This window comes from Eretmochelys imbricata, chromosome 18, assembly GCF_965152235.1.
Source record: "Eretmochelys imbricata isolate rEreImb1 chromosome 18, rEreImb1.hap1, whole genome shotgun sequence".
Taxonomy (NCBI): Eukaryota; Metazoa; Chordata; order Testudines; family Cheloniidae; genus Eretmochelys; species Eretmochelys imbricata.
In genome coordinates, this window is record NC_135589.1 from 9,679,814 (window position 1) to 9,703,955 (window position 24,142).

Consider the following 24,142-nt stretch of genomic DNA (forward strand, 5'->3'; position numbering starts at 1 on the left):
AAATCAATGACCTGTGAATGGCTCTTGTGGCGGGTTCGGTCACAGAGACCCCCCCTTGGGACTGTCACCTGATGTGCTGAGGCTGCCTCTGAGCTCGTTTTCTCCTGCCAGTTTGGGCCTCCAGAACCTGCCTTGTTGAGCCAGACATGCTGCAAACACAGACCCAGCGTCTGGGCCACTCTCCCAAAGCTGAAAACATCTTAGCAAGTGCTCCTGTCTCCAGCACCCACACACCCAGCTCTCAATGGGATCCAAACCTCAAATAAATCAATTTTACTCTGTATAAAGCTTATACAGGGTAAACTCATACATTGTTTGCCCTCTATAACACTGATAGAGAGATGTGCACTGCTGTTTGCTCCCCCAGGGATTAATTACTTACTCTGGGTTAATTAATAAGCAAAAGGGATTTTATTAAATATACAAAGTAGGATTTAAGTGGTTCCAAGTAATAACAGACAGAACAAAGTAAGTTACCAAGCAAAATAAAACAAAACACGCAAGTCTAAGTCTAATACAGTAGGAAACTGAATACAGGTAAATCTCACCCTCAGAGATGTTCCAATATGCTTCTTTCTCAAACTGGACTCCTTCCTAGTCTGGGCCCAATCCTTTTCAGACCAATGTTGTAGTTTATCACGCAAACCCCCATAGTTACTGTCCTTTGGTCCAGTTTCTTTAAGGCATCTCTTTGGGGTGGAGAGACCATCTCTTGAGCTAGCTGAAGACAAAATAGAGAGGCTTCCAGAGCCTTTCATATTCTCTCTCTTGTGGGCGGAAACCCCTTTGTTCTTCTGTGCAAAATCACAGCAACAAGATGGACTTTGTAGCCACCTGGACAAGACACATGTCCATGAATGATTCAGCTTTTTGCAGGCTGACACCATTGTTTACATGTTAGTTTGAATGTTCCCAGGAAAGCTCAGATGTGGATTGGCGTCTCCCAAAGTCCATTGTCAGTTAAGTGTTTCTTGATTGGGTACTTACTCAGAATAGGCCTTTCTCAAGAAGTTGACCAAATGCTTCACTGAGACTACTTAGACTCAAACACATTGAGCTACAAGTACAGAGCCAATATTCATAACTTCAAATACAAAAATGATACACACATACAGACAGTATAATCATAACTAGCAAATTACAACCTTTCCATACACATCTTACTTGACCTTCTTTGTACAAGATTTGGTGCAACTATTGGACCTTGGTTGCAACAATGATCTATATGGTCACAGTTCATGTCAGTAACGTCACAGCTCTGTTGCAAACCAGCCTCTCTACATGTGGGCCAGCCCAGGAAGAATGGAGGCACATGATTCCACGTGATGCTGGAATCCATTTTAAATTTTTCCATTTAGAAGGAGGGGGTGGGGACCCAGAGAGACAAAAGATTCCCTCCTTGTGCCAAAGCTATAAAAGAGGGTGGAGCAGGACAAAGAGGCTGCCAGTCATGAGAAAGCCCCTGCTTACCACCTGAGATGTCTGCTGGAATTAACAAGGACTGTACTGGGGAAAGGATCGGGCCCAGACTAGGAAGGAGTCTAGTCTGTGAAAGAAGCTTATTGGAACATCTCTGCGGGTGAGAGATTACCAGTCATCAGTTTCTTAATGTATTAGGCTTAGACTTGCATATTTTTGCTTTATTTTGCTTGGTGACTTACTTTGTTCTGTCTGTTATTGCTTGGAACCACTTAAATCCTATGTTGTATACTTAATAACATCACTTTTGTTTACTAATGAACCCAGAGTAAATGATTAATACCTGGGGGAGCAAACAACTGTGCACATCTCTCTATGAGCGTTATAGAAGGCGGACAATTTTTCAGTTTACCCTGTATAAGCTTTATACAGAGTAAAACGGATTTATTTGAGGTTTGGATCCCATTGGGAACTGGGTGTTGGAGAGGTAACCTGCTGAGCTGTTTTTGGTTAAAGTCTGCAGCTTTGGGGGTCTGTGTGGGAGTCTGTATTGCAGCAGGCTAGCGTGTCTGGCTCAACAAGGCAGGGTTCTGGAACCTTGGCAGGGAAAATGGGCTGGCAGGGAAAATGGGCTCAGATGTAATTTCAGCACATCAGGTGACAGGCCCAAGGGGATCTCGGTCATTGACCCCATCACAACTGATTTTAAGCTCTGATTGAGTATTTAAAATAACAAAGAGGTTCTTATTTAGCTCTAGTCTTTGAACAGTGGGGAGAAACAGGCTAAACCAGTTTGGGGAGAGCCCTTGGAAACGGTTTGCAGTCTTCTGACTTAGATACCTGTCTCCACCCCTCTTACTTTCTCAGGGCTCTGGCATTCATGCTCCTGGCTTAGCGAGGTTCTTTCAACTGAGTGTGACTCCCTCATTTAGGACAGGTTAAGCACAGTCCCGCTTCCCTGTATTCTTACAATTATTACAACATTGGTAATCATATTTCACTACCCCTGCATTCAGTATTAAAGTGATTTGTAACCCAACACCAGCCAAAGTTGATCACTTTGACACCGCTCTGTCTGCTGAATATCTAAGCAGAGCAGGAGCAAACTGTATTTACATAAACACAACCAAAGTCTCTCCCCCTCCAAGCTAGCTGCCAAGGGAGCATTCATTCAGACCCTGCTTACAAATATGGCACCTTTCATCCATCTGGCTTTGAGTCGGAACTTTTCCCAGGCCATAGCTCATCCTGATTCTTGCTCACGTGTGCAGGACTGAATTGACCAATTGTCTGTCTTCGGTTTTGCTCCTTTCTGGAGCATCAGAGCTTCTTTGTTAGGATCATTTGACTACAGGCAATGGGGATGTAGGTGGCCCTCAGTCCTTCCAGGCTGTTTCTAATGGGTAGCTCCTGGCTCTGAAAGCTCAAGGCAGAGAGGGTGAATTTATGGCCTTTCACTAACTCTTTCCAAATCGATTAAATTTTATAGTGGTAGAAAAATGAACACTGGCTTGTGTTTCTCCTCTGCAGGTGCGCATGAAACTACTGTTGCTATGAGATTTATGGGCTGCTGGGAAGAGATAAGCATCATGGGCTCCATTCCCCTTAAAAAGGTTAAACTGTATCATCAGAAATTATCCTCAGTCTCAAAAAGCCTAACTGACATTTCAAAGTGGCTTTCAGGTGGTTCCTTGTTCTATGGCATGCAATTCAGCCAGTGGCCGCTCCAGGAACACATCCAACGGTTGGCCATAACACAATGAGTAAAGGCATCAAATCACTGAAAGGGAAAGTGCTGGGAGCTCTGCATTGCGTATTTTGGGTTCCCATCAAGAGCATTGCCAGGTTCTTGGGATTTATAGTTCTTATCATTCCCCCATGCTCAGGTGTGAGGCAAAGGGAGAGTTGGCAGCTGGAGCCTAGTACAGGAATGTGGCGTTAGAAGGAAGTGTGGGGACACCAGGGTGACAACACACATTCCTCATGTCAACCACTGTGGAAGGAGATGGCTCTGGGTGAGTCCCAACCACCATTCTTGTGTCGTGCTTCATATTCCACTTCCATTCACGTTGGGTTTTATCTAATGGAAGAAAATGCTCCATTGCATAACGCCCTGCCACCGTGTCATATGCTTCCATCCTAAACCCTCCCTTTCCCCGAGGCACAGGCTACGCATGTCTGTTGCAAACAAACGTTGGTTATTTATTATACACAGATTCCTTCAGCACCTCAGATTGGAATTTCATGAGTACAACTTTATTTCAAGCAGCAAAATAGCTTCCCTTCCCCCAGCACAGGGTTAGTCTGTTGTCCACGGCTCTTCAGGTTAGTTGTTTGCCATAACCTGCAGAAAGTGTAAAACAAAATGGGGAGGGAGCAATCAGACCAGAAAACAAAGGAAATCTGTGAACAGGGACATCCAGACTCTCCAAATTGTCCCTTTAAATACATAAACCAGTCCTACAACTCTCTCTCTTCCTAAGGATTTAAGACAGGTGATTTGGCTTCTGTGTCATCCTTTACATTAAGGGTTCATTTATAGTTAATAAATATTTGATAAGAACATTATAGCCAGGAGCAGTATGTGTTACTGATTATCATAATAATAGATGATAGATAATTAAGTTGGTGGACATCAATTAACATTTATTAAAATTCTACAAATATAGCCTTAATATAAAATTGTGACAGATTTATTCCAAAATGTCTGAACTTTGGTTAGAAATGAAGATCATTTGGATAGTTGCATTCAACCGGAAGACACCTCACCTTCGCTGCAGGAACTAATTCTCTAGAAACAAGACAACATTCTCTTTTGTTGAGTTAAGGGATTGTCTATGTGGTGACGTTACAATGGAATAAGTTAGGGGGTGAATTTAAAGTGCACTAGCTATTACGGGGTATCCACATTGGAAGCTACTGCTGGCCTATGTACCCAAATGGACAAACCCTCGGTCTTGAACTGTTTTGCGGGTATTTTGTTTTGTTTTACCCCGAATGACCATTTAGAAGTTCACAGCAGAGTTTATTCTTGCTCAGCAGCAGACACTAGACCCTTACCGTAGCGATCCAGTTGTTGAAAGCCGAGACCCGAGTGAAGACGGAGGGTTTGTGGTAATGATTACAGCTTACTATAGAGCCGAAGCTGACTATACCATGCACTTCCCACTTGCCGTTAGCACCTCTGCAGTTCAGTGGGCCACCAGAGTCCCCCTGCAAGGAAGGAGAGGCACAGTCATTGAACTCCAGATTGGAAAAATCCACGTCTTTCTATGGTGCATGAGAAGAGAAGTCATTGACAGGGGTCTCGTATAATTGGAGATGGGACATGGGAGAAAGGCAGGAGTGTGAATGAAATGAATATAGGTTTTGTCTTATGAGATGGCTCCCAGCTGCCATGTTCAGGTCCAACATGCAGGTGGTGTTTGGATTCAGGGGTTTGTGGTGGGTCCCTCTTGTAGGTGAGGGTATAGAAATGTGTTTATTAAATAGTCCTTCAACACGTTAATCGCTATCAACTTCTACGAAGGGGTTTCAACGCCCGTCTAGAATGGGTAGATCCTAGTACCCTGCCTCATCTTCAGAGTCCCTTCCTATAATGGAGAACTCTCTAAAGCCATGCCCATAAATGCCAAGTTCTCCGGACTCACGTTGCAGCTGGAGATCACCCCGTCACCGCCTGCGCAGACCATGGTGTATTTCACTGTGCTACCCCACCAGCTAGGCAGGGAACAGGTGGCGTAATCCACCACAGCCAATGGCCCTTGCTGCAGTTTATTTGGGAAAGGACCATTTGCTGGAAAGGAAGAGAAACAAGGGAGTAGCATTAGCTCCTGGCAGTCAAGAAACAGCAAATGACACATCCAGGTACAAGAGTCAACAGGGATTCCAAGCACAGAGGGGTTGCAGAATCCAGTCCTTAGCGCATCCCTCCTTCAGAAAAGTGTCTGAACTAGATGGATAATCCTCGTCCATTTTAACAATGGCTCTCTGCCTATATCACATGGGAAATCAGCTGGTGGCCGAGCACTTTAACATTCACATATCAACACCCTACTGGCGGTAGCGTCAGCGAACAGGTCAAGGAATGAATAGGCCAGGATCCCTGCTCTGTGCTCTCACCTCTCTAGGTGATGCATCCTGGTCAGGATTGAAGCACGAGGCTGTTGCCTGCATTGTACCCATTCTCTGCACAGGGCCTTCCCTGTTCCAGGCTGGCTGTCCCACTCTAACATTCACTTCTTTAAAGTGGCTTTTCAACTCTTCCATGAGCACTAGCAGCCCCAGCAGCCTTCAAACCACTCTCACTTGGGTTACAATTGCACCTCGAGGCCTCAGCTGGGGTCCTGACAAAAGCTAAACATTCTGCAAGGAAAATGCAGAAACATCTCTAGTGCAGGAGTGGCGCCAGACCCTGGTCAGCTCTCTCTTTGAATTGAGGGCTGAGGGGGACCAGAAAAAAGAACCTTATTCCAGTCAATCCCAAAGGAGATGTTAACACAGACGGACTTAGTGTTTCCACTGAGAACTGTATTAACACTTACTGTACAGCCTTCCCCATCCAGTTACGTAGCAGATGACGCCAGAGGCCAGGAGACTGTTTGCCGGAGGGAGGCAGGCCGGCTGGATTTGATTGCTCAGAGCAACGCTCTGGGAGAGTTTGATCAAAGCGATGTCATTGCTGTGTTCAGAAGCCGGGGTTGAGGAGGGAGCGTGCACAGAGGGAGAGTGGAAGAAAACACAGACCCATGAATACGTAGCATTTATAGAGTGCTCCACCTATTCGAAAGAGGGGCCCTGCCTTTAGCGGGAGGAGGAGGGAAGGAACATCCTCAGGGCTTGGCAGAGGGGTCCCACCCCTTGGTGTTGCCCGTAACACACACTAACACATGCCTCGGTGCCCATAGGCCCTGGTGGAGCACCTTGATTTTCCTTCCCCATGGCCCAAAAGCCGTGTGGAAATCCAGGCACCAGCATCTGCAGCTCCTCTGCCCACATAGGGCTCAGTTTGAGAGGCTTGACCTGTCTCTGTCAAGCTTTGGCGTAACCTCAGCCTGTGACTATGAGAGCTTCTGGAGAATACATGGAGAGCCTCCGAGAGCCTCAGGTTTATCAAGGTTCCCTGATTTAAAGCACTCGTTTCTGTTCAGCTCCCTGTCGTGGGTGGGCATCTCCCTAAGGAGGTGCCCATGCTGTTACCGACTCATCCTTCTACTCAGAGACTCCCAGAAACTGGCCTTTCAGCCAGAAGCTTCCTCGTCAGGCTGGGGCAGGTGTTCTGTCGGGGCCGGGGGAGTGAGACCTTTGGGTTCAAGAGGCATACCCGCTCCTCCTCCAGTCAGTGCTGCCTGTAGTCCATTTCAAACTCATGCCTTAATGCCCCCCGGCCCTGTTGGGGCACCAGGACTTGTGTGAGGTAAGTGAGGCCTGTGAGGTCTTTATGTTTCAGTTCATTCCCAAGTCAGCATCCAAACATACAAGGGCTCGTCTGTTCTGCGTGAGCACCAATGATTCCAGGATAGTTATTTGTATTTCTTTTTAACACTAGGGGTTTGCCAAATCCCTTCCCTTCCCATCACCCTCACAGCAGGGCAGTGTGCTGTGCCTTTCCTCTCCAAACGGGGCAGCATCTAAGTAACTTTTCAAGCCTTCCCGAGCCTCAATAAACATCATGATATTGTGCCCTGTAACTGCTAGACTGAGGTGTAATAAACCAGTGGAATCTATAAGTGTCGGCTGCAGTTGGACATAGTCTGGCTCTGTTTAATGGTGTTCAGCCCTACATTTGGTAGATAACATAATGTAGTAAGTTTCTTAACAGCTTGGTGTTCAGGCCTCTAAGGGAGGCGGCTTGACCCTGGGCAGTTATCATAAGAGCACAATGCCATTCTATTAATCCCTGGTATGCACACATGTGAATACTGCGTGCAGTTCTGGTCACCCCATCTCAAAACAGATATAGTAGAATTGGAAAAGGCACAGAAGGTCAATAACAATCGTTAGGGGTATGGAACAGCTTCTGTATGAGGAGAGATTAAGAAGGCTGGGACCTTTCAGCTTGGAAAAGAAGCGACAAGGAGGGGATATGACTGAGGTCTGTGAAATCATGACTGGTGTGGAGAATGTGTTATTTACTCCTTCATGTAACACAAGAACCAGGGCTCATTAATAGGCAGCAAGCTTAAAACAAACATAAGGAAATACTTCTTCATACAACACAGTCAGGGATGTTGTGAAGGTCAAAACTATAATGGGGTTCAAAAAACAACTAGATAAGTTCCTGGAGGACAGGTCCGTTGATGGCTATTAGCTAAGATGGTCAGGGATGCAGCCCTGTGCTCTGGGTGTCCCTAAGCCTCTGACTTTCACTCGATGATTGCCCTGTTCTGTTCATTCCCCCTGAGGCATCTGGCATTGGCCACTATCAGAAGACAAGATATTAGACTAGATGGACCATTGGTCTGAGGCAGTATGGCCATTCTGACGTCCTAGTTCTTGTACTACTGCCTTGGGGAGCTGGGCTTGGCCACACACTCGGGGATGAAATGCGTAGAAAGTTGGAAACGGAGCTGATTCACGGAGCTAATGCACTAGGACTTCAGCAGAACCAAGGAGTCCTTCAGCAACGTGGCCTCAATCCAAATTACTAATAATACTTTACATACATTAATTGAACCTCTCCACACACCTGTCTGGTGAGAGCTCCCCTCACCCACTGCTTTGATGCAGGAGACACTGTTGGGTCGAGCAAGGCAGCTGTTAAGCAACGCACAGCTGTGCCACGGAGCAGTTGAGAGGCGTTGAATTGAATTCAGTTGCAACAGCTGGAATCTGACTAGGACACTGGGGTTAATTCACTTGGACTCTTACAGAAACTGCTGTGGACTCTTCAATAGCCACAAGTGGTCAGCAGCTCAGGTGAGTGTGTCCAGAAAGTTTCGGAGATAGTGGAGGCTGAAGGCATCACTTAATTGTTAGGGAGGTGGCTCCTGCACTGGCCTCTGTCTCTCTGCGGGTCATGGGCATCTGATCGCTGAGCCAGACCTCCATCCTCCATAATGGGACAAGGGTTTGAACTGGGGAAAGGGTTCACCGCTCCCCACATCCAGTCTCCTGGTATTTTGGAATAATCAGTATGAGCCTATGCCGGTGTTCCCCAAACTTTTTACCTTGCACCCCCCCCCCATTACGCCAGTTTGCACCCACCTCTCCCCCAGGCTGGAAACAGGGCCACAGCTCTGGGTGGGGGGGGATGCGGACGGGGTAAGGGGGCCAAAGTTGGAGGCCTGAGCGGGGCTGGGGCCGGGAGCGGAGCCTCAGCTGGGGGCCTAGGATGACTGCTGGGGCCGCAGGTGTGGGGCTGGGAGTGGGGCCCCGGGCACAGGGCCAACAGTTGGGGCTGGGGCCAGGAGAGGAGCTGGGTGGCGGTCCCTCCCCACCCCTCATGGGGGGGGGCTGGCCCAGGCCCCAGCTGCGCCCCCCCACCCAGAATGGTCCTTCACCCACAGTTTGGGGACCTCTGGCCTATGCTGTAATAACTGGCTCCAGATTTGGAGCTGCCCACTGTGCAGGGGTGTTTGGTTTGGGGCCCTATCTCTCATACTTTGTACCAACAGCTTCTATCAACTTACCCGTCTGCGACATTGTCTTCGTTCCAGCCTTTATGGACAATGATTTTTTGTGGACTGATGGCAGTCGATCCTTCTTCAGCAACATTTAGGTCAAATTTGCCAAGAAACACTAGATAGGTCTGAGAAGAGCTGGGGAGGAAAAGGAACAGGGAGACGTGCTTAGCTGTGTAACTTCTGGCTTGCTGTGCAGTCACACACCTCTTTGGGAAGGGCGGCCAAATGCAGCCTAGGGGTCTCCAGTGGGAACCCTCTGAGAACTGCAGGGGCCAGCATGCATTGATCTACATTAACAGCCGTTGGTTTAGGATGGAGCATTGCATGCTGGAACCTGTAGTCACTAGAGGCTTCATCTCCACATGCTCCTCTGCCTCCTGCCAAGATTCCCGCTAAACGTGGGCCCCAGCTGATCTTCGAGCTTGAGGCTGCCATTTCCTGGCACATCTGAGCAATTCCGAAGGCCTCTCTGGTAGTGTGACAATGTCTATTACGAAAGCATCTCCACTGGTAGAGAGGTGCGTGGAAGAGTATTGTGCACCCTGGCCATCTGACCTCACACACAGCCCGCCCGGGAGGGCTCATATCGGCTCTGACGATGCTTTCCGTGACTGGAGTGGTAGTAACCAGCCGCAGTGCATGTGTGTACGGGAAACAGGCCTGTACTGCGGGGCTGGGTAGGGCAGCTGGCCTTGACCGAGGCATTTAAGGTGATGAAGTCAAAGCTGATCCCGCCCCTCATTTTTACAGCATCCCATAATCTGAGAACAAGAAGCTCTGATGGCAGGTGACTTTAAACCCAAAGGGAATATTTCCTCATGGAAGTGGGTGCGCTAGTTAACCTATGGAACTCACTGCTACATGTGCTTGTAAAGAGAACACAGCTGATTTTAAAAAGGGCTGGACAATTTAATAACTAATATGTATTGTTATACATGCAAAAATAAAGTCAACAGTGCAGGGCATGGCACAAGCAGGGGACGAGGAAGGAAGTTTTCCCCTTCCAGTGACTCATCAGGTAGGGGCCACTGCCAGAGACATGATCTAGATGTCGTTACCTTTTTGGTGGGGGAGACACTGTTGGGTCGAGCAAGGCAGCTGTTAAGAAACGCACAGCTGTGCCACGGAGCAATTTAGAGGCGTTGAATTGAATTCAGTTGCAATAGCTGGAATTTGGCTTGAACACTGGGGTTAATTCACTTGGACTCTTACAGAAACTGCTGTGGACTCTTCAATAGCCACAGGTGGTCAGCAGCTCAGGTGAGTGTGTCTGAAAGTTTCGGAGACAGTGGAGGCTGAAGGAATCACTTAACTACTGGGGAGGTGGCTCCTGCACTGCCATCTGTCCCTTTTGTGATTACTATGCTTCAGCTTTCTCTTTCTCGCAGAGCATTTACAGCTTTCTGCACGCTGACTTAAAAGAAATGATTGTCCAGGCTTCGGCAGCTAACGTACCTGATGCAGTGAGCAGCTGTCAGGACCCAGTTGGGTGCAATGAGGGTTCCCCCACAGTTGTGATACCAGCCACCATTGGCACTGAATGCCACGGAGACCTAGGAACGATACGGTAAGAATGCTACTCACTGATCGACCTCTCCTTCTCTTGGGAAGGTGAAAAGCTGAGCACCCAAGTGCTCCGTGTTTAGATCACACGCTTGTGAAAAGGCTTTTTTCCAAAGTTTCATTCACTGTTGCTTTCCCAAAGCTATTTACTAAGCACGGGCCAAACGGAGGGTTGTATTTGCTACAGAAGAAATGGATTCATGAAAGACCTCTTTGTCACTCTGTGCAGAAATAGGGCCCTGTAAGTGGTTTGGGGCTTTTGTTTTTTAAATATTTCACTGGGTTTAGTGGGCCTGTGGCCTGATCATGGAAATGGAATCTAGGGAAATAGGGATCCGGGAACTCCCGCATTGTCGGTTCGGTTCTGCCTTTGACTCATTGTGTGACCATAGGTAGGTTGCTCAACTTCTCTGCCACAGTTGCCCAAATATGCCATGGGGATTGTATCAATGGTACAGGGGTGTCATTTATTAACCTTTCGACACGTGAAGAGCTAAATAAGTGCAATTTTTAAAATGTATTCTAGGAGTTAAATAGTCCCTATTTTGAGACACCGGTTACTTGACGAGCATGGCTCTGCAGACCTAGCAAAATATAATTACATCGATCTCTTATTCCTCCAGAGCTTTCATCCTGATGGATCCGAGCAGGCTTTGACACTTAGCTGACCTGTCAGCTGCAGACGGGAATCGCTTCGCTCCCCAGTTAGTTCTTGAAAAGAGCACAGTAACGCTGCACAACCATCTGGGATGTTGTGATTAATAGTAGTCATTAATTGGTAACTCGTCTTTAGCACACTCCGTACGAGGAGCTCCAGCATAAGCAAATGAATCCCGACATGCGCCCTTGGGATGAGGATCAGAAACGGAGGTGCCATGTCCCAAAATAGCATGTCAGGATCATTTCCCAGCATGCTCCTTCTTTGCTATTTATTGACAAGCTTATCAAAGGGCTCATCACATGGCTCTGGGCGCAAAGAGAACCAGTTCCCACACCCATTGAAGCCAGGGAGAGTTCCTCCTCCTCACTGATTTCAATGGGAGCTGGATTGGGTGCTAAGTGACTTGCTTAAGGGCAGGCAGTGAGTCTGTGGCAGAGCTGGGGATAGAACTCAGTTCTCACACCTCTTCTTGCACCTTATGCACAAGGCCAGTTGGCCTTGTAGTGTGTCCCATTTAGAATACAGCCATGATACACCTACACGGTCTCTCACTTTGTTGCTTCTGTAGGCTCAGCTCACACACCCACCAGGGGTCCTTAAGTTGCATTCCCCATTCTACCCCCTAAGCTCCTTGTGTGCAAATAATCCCGCTTGTATAATTTGTTAAATTATTTCTTTTCTTTCCATGTGGGAGCAAAGTCCTTCAGGGAGTCAAAACCTTCTGCTCCATTGGGATGCTGGGCAGGGCTGAGATCTGGGGCGTGTTGTTACACTGGAAGGAGTCAATGGCTGCCATCAACCACTTCCCTGATCTATGTCTATTATTATAGACCCAGCTCTAACTGCTGGGTCTGCTAACCAGATGCCGGGGGCTCCAGGTGTCCTCCACTTTTCTGCCTTCTCGTTTTCCAATTTTCACTAAACTCAGTAGGGCTCTGACCACTGATGCCTAGAACGTTCCCTGGAAGTTTGGAATTGATCGGATACCGTGTTCAAAAGTTATCGCATATCAGACAGGGAAATGCCATCAACGCGCGTGCAGGCTGAGCAAAGCAAGGCCCAACGTAATGGAAAGGCAACGTGGCTCAAGGTATCCTGCAGTGGGCTAAGGAAACCCGGGAATCACTAACCTGCCAGGGCCAGCTGAATGGTCTTGCATCGTCTCCTCCAACCACTCTGTTCAAGAGAGGTGGGTAGGCGGGATTCCCACAACTGAGGGCTGCAAGAGACACAAGATGGGGTCCGCTTTAGAAATCAGAACCAACCAAGCCACCAACCAAAACCTACCTGATCTTTGTGTAACACATGTTTGAACTTAGGGGACCGATCTGGCGCCCTTTCTATCACCACAGAGGTTTCTAAGCCACAGTCTATTCTGACCCTTACACTGCACCCATTACTCTGATATCTGAGCACCTCCAGGCTCGTGGTCAGTGTCAGGACCACAGGCTCAAGCTCGAAGTCTGCGGTTGGTAAAACAGATGAAATCCTACATCTAGGCGGGATACATACCCCCAGCGGCCAGCGTCAGGGTGGCAAACAGGATCCGGATCATGGTGCCCTGTAGCTGTGTCAGGAGCAGTGCCTCTTCTGAGCCCCCTTATATGGTTGTGCGGCTTATCTCTTGGAGATACAGCCTGGAGCAGGGGGACGTGTGGCTCAGTCACCAGTGGGAAGTTTTCACACCCCTGGGACATTTTCCTGTGTGTGCAAGTGCTAAAAAAATATGGACCTTGAGATGCTGGCTTCAGCTCTGCCTTGTCTGGGGAGTGCTGCGTGAGCTGGATTTTGTTTGTTGCAGCTGTTCGCTCTCCCGCTACCTTGAGTCCTGGTCACAAATATGTGGATGGAAGGGAAAATTACCTGAATTTGGGTGTGTGTGTGTGTAAATCTCTGCCCCAGCGATTCATGGGGAACTCCTAGTCCACAAAGTCCTCCAGGAGCCTCTGATGTTGCAGTGGAAGGATGGGACTTTAGGGTAAAGCCACCAGGGCTTGGGTTTGAGGGTTAGGTTATGCGGGGGAGGCAAGGGTGAGGAAGGACTTTGGCTGTGTGGCCAAAGAGGCAAAGGCGTGGGAAGGGCCTGCATTGAAGGGACTGGCTTTGGCATATTATTAGACCCTTATCTAAGTTGCCTTTTTTCAGGTGGTGAGATGGGGAGAACATTGGGCACTTGGGAGCAATAATTAGAGCTCCCCAGCCGCAAAAATATGAAGACCCAAAAACAATTCCCCTCCCCCACTGCCACCTTCTCTTTCAGCTGCAAAGTAATTGGGAAGCTAGAAACTGTATGTAAGAACTTTTTCACAGCCCTCGTAAAGCCCGTCCTGCTGGAAACTCACCAGGCTTCTGCGTATGGGTCCCACCAAACTTTTCCTTCCAAAATCCATCTTTGGTTGTTTTCCAAACATTTCTCAGGTAATGACGGTTTGGGATATTAAATGGGGCTAGTTCTGACAATCACACCTTGGGTTTCCCCATCATTTACTCGCTTCTGTTGCATTGGAGGAGATGGTTCTTGAGAGGTGATAAAAAGCATTTCTGTCCTTTGGGGGCAGGAAGCCAGGCTCCTCCAGACCTGCCAGTATAGTGCCTATCACACTGTTGGTGCTAGATACATTATGTGGCTTTCTTACTGTTATCTGTATGGAGAAACTGCCCATGAATTGATCGGTTCTTGGGGCATCTCTCTATCTACAGTACTCATTATCCTGTGTCACTATAGTATCTGAGGGCCTCACACTCTGTAATGTATTATCCTCACGTGAAGTGCCATTGACCCCAGCTTTAATATGGGGAACCCAGGCACAGAGAAGCTATGTGACATGCCCAAGGATGTCAGTGGCAGAGTGGGGAATAGACACTGGGTCTCCTGATCCCTACACCATGGCTATAATCAGATCAACCCTCCTCTCACGGCAGATGTCAATACGTTTAGGTTTCCAGTCTGGCTCAAGTAAAGAAACTTGTAGCATTAGATTGTCTGAGCTACTTGAGTCCTGTCTGTTACCCCTGCATGTGATCTCAACGCCCATTAAACTTAACCACAGCCCCATCTCCACAATACAACCTGAACTCCTGCCCCGAGACCTTTGGATCTGCAGAAGTTGTTGTTCATTACCTTGCTGTTCTTCCTTGCCTTGATGACGGAACTCTGCAATGCACCCGGGGTGGCTCAGATTTGAGATGAGTTTGGTCTCAGTATCAATCCACAGCAGAGGAATATTTGAACGAAGAGCAAAACCCACTTCAGAGTTTGGAGCCAATAATCCATGTGCTCTGGGAACACCCAGCACACTGGCAGGAGAACTGGTGGCAAATAGCTGCGTGTGCCACAGGAATTGGGCTGTTTTTAACCAGTTTGCTCAATTCCCCAGGGTGACAGGCACTATAATTTAGAAAGGCCAATTGACTTATACAGAGAGCTGGGGACGGTGGTGGGGCGAGGTGTGTGTGTGAGTGTGAGAGAGAGCGAGAGTGTGAATATTTTACAATATTTCCCTTCTACAATGTAGGTTGTGTAGTGAACCTAAAAGTCACCAGGAGGCACGGTTTGGCGCACATGGATTGGGTGCTGCCCCTTCATTTCTGGGGCCCTCTGCTCTAGCTCTGTGAAGCCCTTTGATCTGCCTTAGTCTCTCTGCTGTGCGTGCGCATTCATCCCCAAAGCACAGACCAGCGAGCCCGCTCTGTGCTCCCCAGGAAGTAGGGAAGTGTTAACCCCAATTTGCCAAGAGGAGAATGGCAAGGTGGCTCATGTGAGATAACAGTGAATGGGTTAGAACTCAGCAATGCCTGGCTTCCAGCCCCGGGCACCCTTACGAGATGCAATACAGAGTTAGAGCCAAATCTTTTCTCTACCCCCTCACCCTTAAAAAAAAAATTGTGTAGCAATCCCTGATTGCAGTCAAACAGGTACCATTCCACTGCCCATGGGAAGGTGGGGCAGGATTCCAGGAGCCCACAGATGGATTCTATAGAGCCATTCTCCCTTCTCCAATGCACGGGTGTTTTTGGAGGAGCAGGTCAGGGGAGGGTTGGATCTGGCAAGTCTAGGACTGCATTAATCCCCTAGCCACTCCCCTACGCAACAGGGCTGTGCAACAGGACGATTTTCTGCATCATCCAGGAAAATCCTTAGTGAATTAAGGTTAAGTAGCTCTGGCATCCTTTAAAAATGCAAAGTTTATGTGTTAGTGTGGAATTGTACACAACTTCTCTAGCGGCGAGAGGTGACCAGTGTAAACGCTGGGATGTGTTTTGAGCCCCAAAGGACTATTTGAAACAATGTGCCTGGCCAGAATGAACTTTTGGGACAAACAAATTTAAGTGGGCTTCCCAGAAAATGCAAATGTACAACCACCCCTCCTTCCCAGTTGTGCAAAACCCCAGCCTTCTGAAGCTATACCCTGAGGAAAGGACCTTTGTCTACTGATCACCTGTTACAGGAGGACGAGAGCAAAAACCCAAACCTTATAAAGGAAAAACAAAACCTATGCACGGTTGTTCTTGCTCTGAGCTAAAGCAGTTGTGAACTTGTAGCCCCAGGAGAAAACCGTGCATAGGGTTTGAAGGACTGACTCCGGTCAGCGCCTGTTGGCGTTAGGGGCCTGATCTCCAGTAAGCTTAATAGCAAGCATGTCAGTTCTTTTATCGTTTCTAAGGATTTTGCTGTAATGCTTTCACCTTAAGAATAAATGTGCTTGCTTAGAAAGGGCTACACAGTAACTTAACTCTGGGCCATTACCCTGTTTGTAGCCTCTGGAGAGAAAGCAAAGCACAGATGCTGGCTGGGTTAGGCAGTCTGGCTTGCTGGAGAACTCACCATGTAGGCAGGGAACAGTGCAGCCTCGGAATACCCCGGTCAGAAATGGGAAAGATGCAGGTCCCCACCCACGAGAGGTGACAGCTGGGGAGTGGGTGCCGTGCTGGACCATGGAGGGGGAAAACAGCTACCGCTGCCCTGAATTGTGGCACGGTGCACAGCAGCCACCATGGAGTGGCTCTACTGTGTTGCTCCTCCTCCCGCCATGCTTGGGGATCTCCTGCAGTGAACATCCCAGTCCCAGTCTCACCAGACCAGCGGTGTTAAAGGAGATGCTCACTTGTCATTTTAGCTCTGTGGTCCCTCAGACAGTTCTACCGCATGATCTACCAAAGCATACGGGGGCATCCAAACATCTCTTTCAACGTAAAAATGAAAGGATCAGGCAGAGAGTGGTTCCAGGTAGGACCAATACCTTTCCCCTCCTTTGCTTTGTTGCTTGTGCATAACAAAAATCTTCCTTTGAGTGGTTGTGGGGGAATGTGCTATGCGATTTTGCAAGCACAGGACAGTAAACTTATGGGTGAGTGGGCTTCCCTCTGCTGCAGAGGGAAGTGGCTTATACTTCGTCAAATGGAGCCTGAAGTTACTGACCAGTAAGACAGGGGCTACTTTATAGTTACATTCCACAAAGAGCCAAGCCTGGCTGTGTGCAACTGACGCGGGTTCGTGGGCTTGCTGGTTTGGGATGCATCACCGGCGAGATAAAGCCGTTGTATAAGCGAATGTATCAGCATCCAAAATCAAAGCAAGGCAGCTTTCACTTCAGCGTTATGTACAGATGCCAGAATAGCTTTGATCATTTCACTGCTGAGCTGATACCCCTTGTTTTTAGCCCAGCCTGGGCTCGCCAATCCTTGAGGAATTGGCTGTTTGAGGTACAGACCATATCTCTGTTGTGTTTGGACAGCGCCTGGTGGAATAGCACTGGGAACTCTAGGTTCTGCTGTGGTAACAGCAGTAGTAAGGACAACCATCTGCTTTCAACTCTTGCCTATTGATAGTCACACATGATTCCACAGTTTAGTCTCAGGTATTTTCTCCCCTGTATAACTGTCCCTGGGAAAAGGCAAAAAGCTGGGCCAGATCCTCAGCTGGTGTCAATCAGTGTAACTTAACTGAAGTCACTGGCACTGTGTGTATTTCCTGTAAATAAGTACCCATGTGTCAGACACATTTCAAGCAGCCTCTGGACCAAGGAAAGTTATGATGAGACAATTTATTAGGGTTTCCTGGGATTTACAATCAATGAAATGAGCTGGACTCTTCAGTTGAGATTTATTTTCTGGTGACAGGGGAAAGAAAAGAAGCAGTGTCAGTCATTTTTAAAAAATAAGTTACAGTTTCACACTAAACCAGACTAAATGGCTCCCGGTAAAGCAAGTTCTTATTTACAAGTCCATTCTGTCCGAAGCATCAATGGCTCTCTCCTACTGGAGAAGTGTAACCTATACTGTGGCAAGCTAAAACAGATGGGCCCGAAGTCCTGGGTATCCAATTAGATTTATACACGTGCAACAAGCTGGTCATAAAACTGGGAGATTTCTTTATAAATTTCAAAAAGTGTCCGAACAGCTGACCACTCTCCTCTAAAGTAACGTCGGCATCTGAGGCAAGCCCACAATCCTTCTGCATGGTGCAGCTGAGTTAAGTCTCTCTGGGTTGCCTCCTCTCCTATTGGCATTTCCAGCATTGTAGACTATTTCTAGGCCAGGAGGCTCAAAGCTAGGGATGAAATAAATGGCTGGACCTTCAAAGTTGCCCCTTACCTAGTAGCTCTCACTGAAATCCCACTGAAGTCAATGGAAGCTCCTTGGTGCTCAGGCTATTTACTTCAACACCTAAGTAATGACTTAGGAGCCTAACTTTAGGCCTCCATTTTTGACGCTGGACACAAGAATGCCTCATTTTTGTAGGACAGCAGCAAAACCATTTGCTGTGTAGAGATGGCACCAAAGATGGGCCAAGGCTGTTCAGTTGCGATCCTGCTCCAAACTTCCCCAGAGTTTGAGGGCTTTGGTGCAGGCCTACACATTTGATTTAGTCATCGAGAGCTGACTGAAAAGGAAACAGAGATAGTAGTTCTGGGATGGGTCAACCGGTTTTCTTTTAGGTACTTAAATAAAAGCAACTAGATAATCATTTCACATAAGTGTGCAGAAATCTAGTTAAGCACTTGGAGCTTTGCTTTAATGGGCCGATACCTACCTCGTTTATCCAGTCGATGTAGGCAGACACCCGGGTGAAGACAGTTGGCTTCTTATAAGTGTTGCAGCCCAGCCTAGATCCAAAGCTCACAATGCCATGTACTTCCCAAGCATTAGCGCCATGACAGTTCAGTGGGCCCCCAGAATCTCCCTGACACAACACAAAAGAGGGAAACTTTTATTATAGTAACAGTCCTTCTGGCTCAGCGATAAGGCTTGGCTGATTTTCTTAGTATTAAGACTTTGGGAGGATACAGAGAGAATTTCTGCCTTTTTTTTTTTGTGTGTCTAGTGTCCTGGACTTCTTCAAACTCTTGGGGATAATGCCTTCATTCTGTACTGTGGTCACTGTTCAGAAAGTCCATATGTGACCCGGTGTTGTACATAGGACACTACCATTTTTCTCTATACTCGGAGTAAGAAATAACCGGTAGCTTTGACTTTTTCAAGGCAGCCTTGCGTATCTTCGCTCATGCATTGGAGTAACTTGTTCTATTGGGTGTGTGGCCAAGCTGAATTCCACTGTTCTATCAGAAGTGGGTGAATTGGTGTCTGCATGGAAATAAGAGGCTCGTGTTCAGATATGGGTAAGGCGAGCACCTTCAGACTTCTTCTCCACCCAGGCACTTCACTCTAACCTGCAACAGCTGCTTCAGTTCAGAGGATGGGCCTTGTGCTCAGCTATGAAGTGGATGAATCTTTTACATTTGTGTTCTGCGTTGTCAAAGGCATACATCAATCACCAGTGAAATGCAGCCCCTCTGGTGTGGCGAATAGCCAGATTAACTCTTTCTGCTCAGCAGTTAGAAGACACACTGGGATCTTATGAAAAGCACTGTGGGATCTTTAATTAATTTGCACGGATCAAAAAGGACATTGGTTTGCAAGATTGAGTTCAATCCTCCCCTTACCCCCCCAAAAAGAAGTAAATAACATGGCTTGAGAGGTGACTTGATCCCTGCTTAGGTTTGAACCTGTAACTCCAGGGAGTCCTATATTCCAAACTTGATACATGGACTGCTCAGCTGTGCCACAAAATTCACTCAGCTTGTTAGCAAATATCAGAGGTGCCAAGTCTCACTTTGATGTCATTATCCAGAGGACTTTCTTGGTTGAATTTTCATAGCTAGGGAGTCCCTAGGAGCCACTGAGATGCCGCTGTGAACCCATCAGCACATGCCCCAGTTCCTTCCAACAGGATTTGCTCACCTTTCTTGAGAGGTGATGAGAAAGGATGCAGCGCTACCGTGCTGGGAAGACTTACTTGGCATCCAGAAACGACTCCATCTCCTCCGGCACAGACCATGGTTTCCCTGACCATGAAGCCCCACCAGTCCCACTGACTGCAAGTGGCATGGTCCACCACAGGCAGCAATGCCTGCTGGAGATCATCAGAGATGGGGCCATTGGCTGGTAAATAGAGTGGGTCACAAAAAAAGAAAAAGAACCATCAGGAGCGTTTTACACAGGTGAGAAGCCAAGTCAGGAGCTGTCTTCCTCACAAGGGAGGTTATTCAGAAAATGGAAACATCAGATTGACTGGCTATTGGTGATCACTCAAGATACCAGTATATGAAGGGTGCAAACAGCAAAGGAAGGAGAAGAATCACTGAGGGTGCATAAAAGCATTATGGGAAGAAACTGAGTAAAGGTAAATTTAAGATGTTAATCAGAGAAGACTAGACTGGGAAAAGGACTAGAACAAAGAGTAGGAATCAATGCTGCATTGTCAAGCAGGTAAACTAGTAACTCTCCTAACTCTCTTCCACCTCTAACCTCTATGATTTATTTGCTCTTTTGGGAGTCTGAGATCTGATCTGGCTCCAAGGGAAATCCAAGCTCAGACATCCTTTGGTTTCTGGTTCAGGAGCTCAGTCAGCCTGAAGGCACTGTGTCCTATTTCCTCCAGCATAATAGTTTCCAATCTTTTTGGCCACCTGCACCAGTTCCCCATGCTTTGGCCTCCACTGAACCAGCCCATGCTCACTCTAGCCTTTCACAGTGCATGGGCTGTTCCAGATCTTAGCTTTGTGAGAGGGCCATGGCATGTCAGAGCGGGGCCAGTGACATGCAAAGCTTGCAAAGGAGGCTCATTGTTAAAACAGGTAGCCTGGAGTAATACTCAGCAATGACTGGAGTCTATCGGTACTGGGCCACGTCCTAGGAGCGGGACACCATGGCTGTAGGAGAAGGTGCTCTACTCACTCCAAAGGCGTCCCCATCCGGTGATGTAGCAGGGGAAATCTTGTGTCAGGATTGCACCGTTTGCAGGCAGGCAGGCAGGCTGGATCGTCTTGCTCAGTTGTACGGGCTCCGCTAGCTTGATCAGGGCAATATCGTTGCTGAAACCCAAATCAGATCGGGAGGGGAAGTTTAAACTCAGCTGGGAAACACTGGACTCCTGAGGACTGAGAGACCCTTTGAGACCCTCTTACCCACCTTTTCTTTTCTAGCTGAGTAAGATGTTCAAGTTCTTGTTCTTTCCACACTCAAGAGTGAGTGGGCTCACTAACAACCTTCCTTTCCCTCCTTCGCTCATTTCTAACTGCCGGATGTCTATGTCAATGTCTATGCTCAGTCCAGACTTGGTGTGGAAGGCAGACCCACAGAGCAAACAGCAACTCTCTCAAGCAGAGAGGACACAAGTCCAGTTCAGTAGCTCTATGCAGGGCCAGATTTCAGTGGGAGTTTTGCCTGTGGGAAGGAAGCTGCAGGGTTGGCATCTTTAAGCAGTATTAGAGTAGGATCCAAATTTCAAAACATGGTGTTAAAAAAGAATCCCACCGTAAATAAAGATGCAATATTAATATACTGGATAAAGAGCAAAAGTGTCAAAACGGCTTAAGTCCCATTTTCAAAAATGACCTGGGTACTTAAAACCTGTGTCCCTTTGACTTTCAGTGAGACCTAGGTGCCTAAGTCACTCGGGCCTTTTTGAGAATTTTACCAACCACTTTTTCGCACACATTAAATACATGCCTTAGTTTGCAAACACTTTAAACTTGAGTTATGAGAATAAACGAAGTCTAATATCTGAGCCAGTCAAAAAAAAAAAACAAAAACATGGACAGCCAATGTAGCCATAAAACAACTGCTGAGGTGTTTGTGCCTTACCCCGGCCTGTCTTCTTAATTTGATTGAATTGATTTAATCTGAACCGTGACATTCCATTACAAAAGCAACCCTTCACTAGAACCACCTCACCAAAGCACATCCCACACGGCAGCCAGTCAGAAAGCAAACGGAACCAAAAATCTCCCCTGCCCACTCCTTAGCTTCCCAAAGGAAACACATCACGTGACTCCAGATCAAAGCAGGGAAGGCTGGCAGTGAGTTTGGGGCGGTGATGGGAGAATGAGGGTTGGTGACATGACCCAATAATTCTCTTTACACAAGAGTGGCCCGCCTGAATAGCAACTTTCCTTATTGCAGCTGTCAGAGGCATGTATTAATCAAAGTGGCTTAGGGGGCAATCAGTGAAATAGAGCCAGAACTGGCTGATTTGAGCTCAGCTTTCACAGCACAACTGCTGAAAGAGAAACTGTAGAGCCCCCACCACCAGCACCCAGGGGCCTTAGAGGATTTACATGGTCAGGAAGGAGTTCCATTTCTCATGGACAATGATTTTCTCCACAGCAGCGGCCACAGAGCCAGGTTCCTCGACCTCCAGGTTTTGTTTCCCCAGTAGAACTCGGTATGTTCTGCTGTTGCTATAGGAACAAACGACAGGAGAAAACACTGTTAAACTTACGTCTCCAAATTCACAGCTTATCTGCTTAGGCCTTGCATTAGTTTCCTAGCTGTGACGAGGCCATCAATGAAAGCTAAGGAAGTAACTCTGTTAGCGGACAGCTATTAGCCTCATTGTGGATCAGGCAGCAGGTGAAGGCAAAGACCCACGCACCCCTAGCATGAGTTGCGTATTCTCACTCTTGGTCCCCTCCCCAGCTGCGTTTCTGCACTAAACACTTGGACTTCCTGGACAAGGGCTTGGGGCCTGTTCCCTTGGCAAAAAACTTCCGCTCCTAGTTTGTGCGCATGGCTTATCTGCCCTCGTTCACCCACCATGGCTATTTGTTTATCTCAGTGGTTCTCAGCCATGGTACATGTATCCCTGCGGGGTACGCAGAGGTCTTCCAAGGGGTACAGCAACTCATCTAGCTATTTGCCTAGCTTTGCAACAGGCTACATAAAAAGCACCAGCAAAGTCAGTACAAAGTAAAATTTCGTACAATGACTGGTTTATACCGCTCTGTATACTATACACTTAACTGTGAGTACAATATTTATATTCCAAGTGATTTATTTTTATAATTCTATGGTGAAAATGAGACAGTAAGAAATTTTTCAGTAATCATGTGCTGTAACACTTTTGTGTTTTCGTGTCTGATTTTGTAAGCAAGTTGTTTTTAAGTGAGGTGAATCTTGGGGTACACAAGATCAATCAGACTCCTGCAAGGGGTACAGTCGTCTGGAAAGCTTGAAAGCCACTGGTTTACCTGATGCAGTGGGCCGCAGTGAGGACCCAGTTGGTAGCAATAAGGGTCCCGCCACATGTGTGAGCCCAGACGCCACTTTTGTCGTACTGGAGGGAAATCTGGAATTCACCGAAAGCATGAGGACGTTAGCCTGGATTTCACCCAGTGGTTAAAAAAATAAAGCCCAATCTTGGGCAATAATAACTCTGCTTCTTTACCTGCCAGGGCCAGCTGTGGGGATTGGCATCTTCACCTCCGACCACACGGGCGACAAAAGGTGGGTAGGCAGGGACGCCACAACTGTAGGCTGGGAAATGCAACAGGGAAGAGAGATGAGCATTTACAAATTACCACAACCTCATACTAATGGCCTGACCCTATGCTCCTGTCTGCTAACCAGCTCAAGGAGTCCCAAATTCATCTGGGGACGGGGAATGTGCTTGTGAGCTTTATTTCCACCTGAACTCCCCTGCCCCCTGCCCGCCCATGCGATTGGATTGAATGCAAGTTTGTCATCAAGCTGAGCTGGGCATCTGCAGAAGAGATGCTCACTAAAGGATGTGGTGCAACATACCAAGGAAACTTAGGAGGGAAGAGGAGAAGCCCTGTGTATGGTAAACCTGCATTCAATATGCTATGGGCACTGACAGTAAATTGCACCAAGGAAATTCCCCAAGTTAACTGACCCAAATTGGGTCCATTCTCAAGTGCAACTGTCAAATTCTCAGGAACAAGTGTCCATATTGCAGCAGGTGTGAACTGGTCACCTTACTGGAGTCTCTGTAGTGAGGCCAAGGTCTAACTGGGCCAAGGTAACTGAATTCCCATCTGGCTCCTGGAAGAAGTCCCTGTGGAGTAGGTTTGAGAGACACCGGCAGGAAGCTTGCTCAGTGCTCCAGCTTGTGGTGAGGGAGAGGCCTTCAGTCGCCAAGGCTGTCATTTGGCAGCCCCCTGCACTCATTTCGGGCCTCCCCTCTCCCTTCCCATCCAAGGAGACTGGAGTTGCCAGACATATAAAAAACTTACCATAGCCCAGGAGCAAAGCGAGGAACACAAACCCGAACATGGTGACTGTCTAGGTTCAGCGAAGGGGACTGGTGACTACTTATAGGGTAAGACCAGTTTGACCTGAAGCCAAGAATGGAGATTAGCTGCAGCATAGAACCAATACGCGGTGAGATAAATATTTGTTCCTAACCTTGGGAAGTTATCGTTCAGCAAACATGATGCACTGGGCAGTTTGGAAGAAAAGGCAATGTCTTACCTTTAAAATGTGCGACCTAGCAGGATTTCTCTCTCTGTAGAAAGAAAAGGAGTACTTGTGGCACCTTAGAGACTAACAAATTTATTTGAGCATAAGCTTT

General features: G+C 47.6%; 2 protein-coding genes across 3 annotated transcripts; both read right to left on the reverse strand.

Annotated features, from left to right (window-relative positions):
- Nucleotides 1–2,739: 2,739 nt before the first annotated feature.
- Nucleotides 2,740–12,823, reverse strand: LOC144277055 (chymotrypsin-like elastase family member 2A). Its single transcript, XM_077837579.1, has 8 exons — nucleotides 12,781–12,823; nucleotides 12,399–12,487; nucleotides 10,500–10,597; nucleotides 9,051–9,179; nucleotides 5,964–6,100; nucleotides 5,070–5,215; nucleotides 4,480–4,632; nucleotides 2,740–2,835 (listed from the first exon to the last, which is right to left on the reverse strand). The coding sequence occupies exons 1-8, from the start codon at nucleotides 12,821–12,823 to the stop codon at nucleotides 2,740–2,742; spliced, it is 891 nt and encodes a 296-aa protein (XP_077693705.1).
- Nucleotides 12,824–17,327: 4,504 nt separating this feature from the next.
- LOC144276824 (chymotrypsin-C-like) lies at nucleotides 17,328–23,844 on the reverse strand. 2 transcript variants are annotated; one of them, XM_077837192.1, is made up of 8 exons: nucleotides 23,805–23,844; nucleotides 22,997–23,085; nucleotides 22,800–22,897; nucleotides 21,888–22,010; nucleotides 20,506–20,642; nucleotides 19,565–19,710; nucleotides 18,302–18,451; nucleotides 17,328–17,378 (listed from the first exon to the last, which is right to left on the reverse strand). In XM_077837192.1, the coding sequence occupies exons 1-8, from the start codon at nucleotides 23,842–23,844 to the stop codon at nucleotides 17,361–17,363; spliced, it is 801 nt and encodes a 266-aa protein (XP_077693318.1). In that variant the 3' UTR covers nucleotides 17,328–17,360. The 2 variants fall into 2 exon arrangements, with proteins under 2 accessions (XP_077693318.1, XP_077693317.1); XM_077837191.1 differs by lacking the exon at nucleotides 17,328–17,378 and having other exon boundaries at nucleotides 18,187–18,451.
- Between the last annotated feature and the right edge of the window lie 298 nt (nucleotides 23,845–24,142).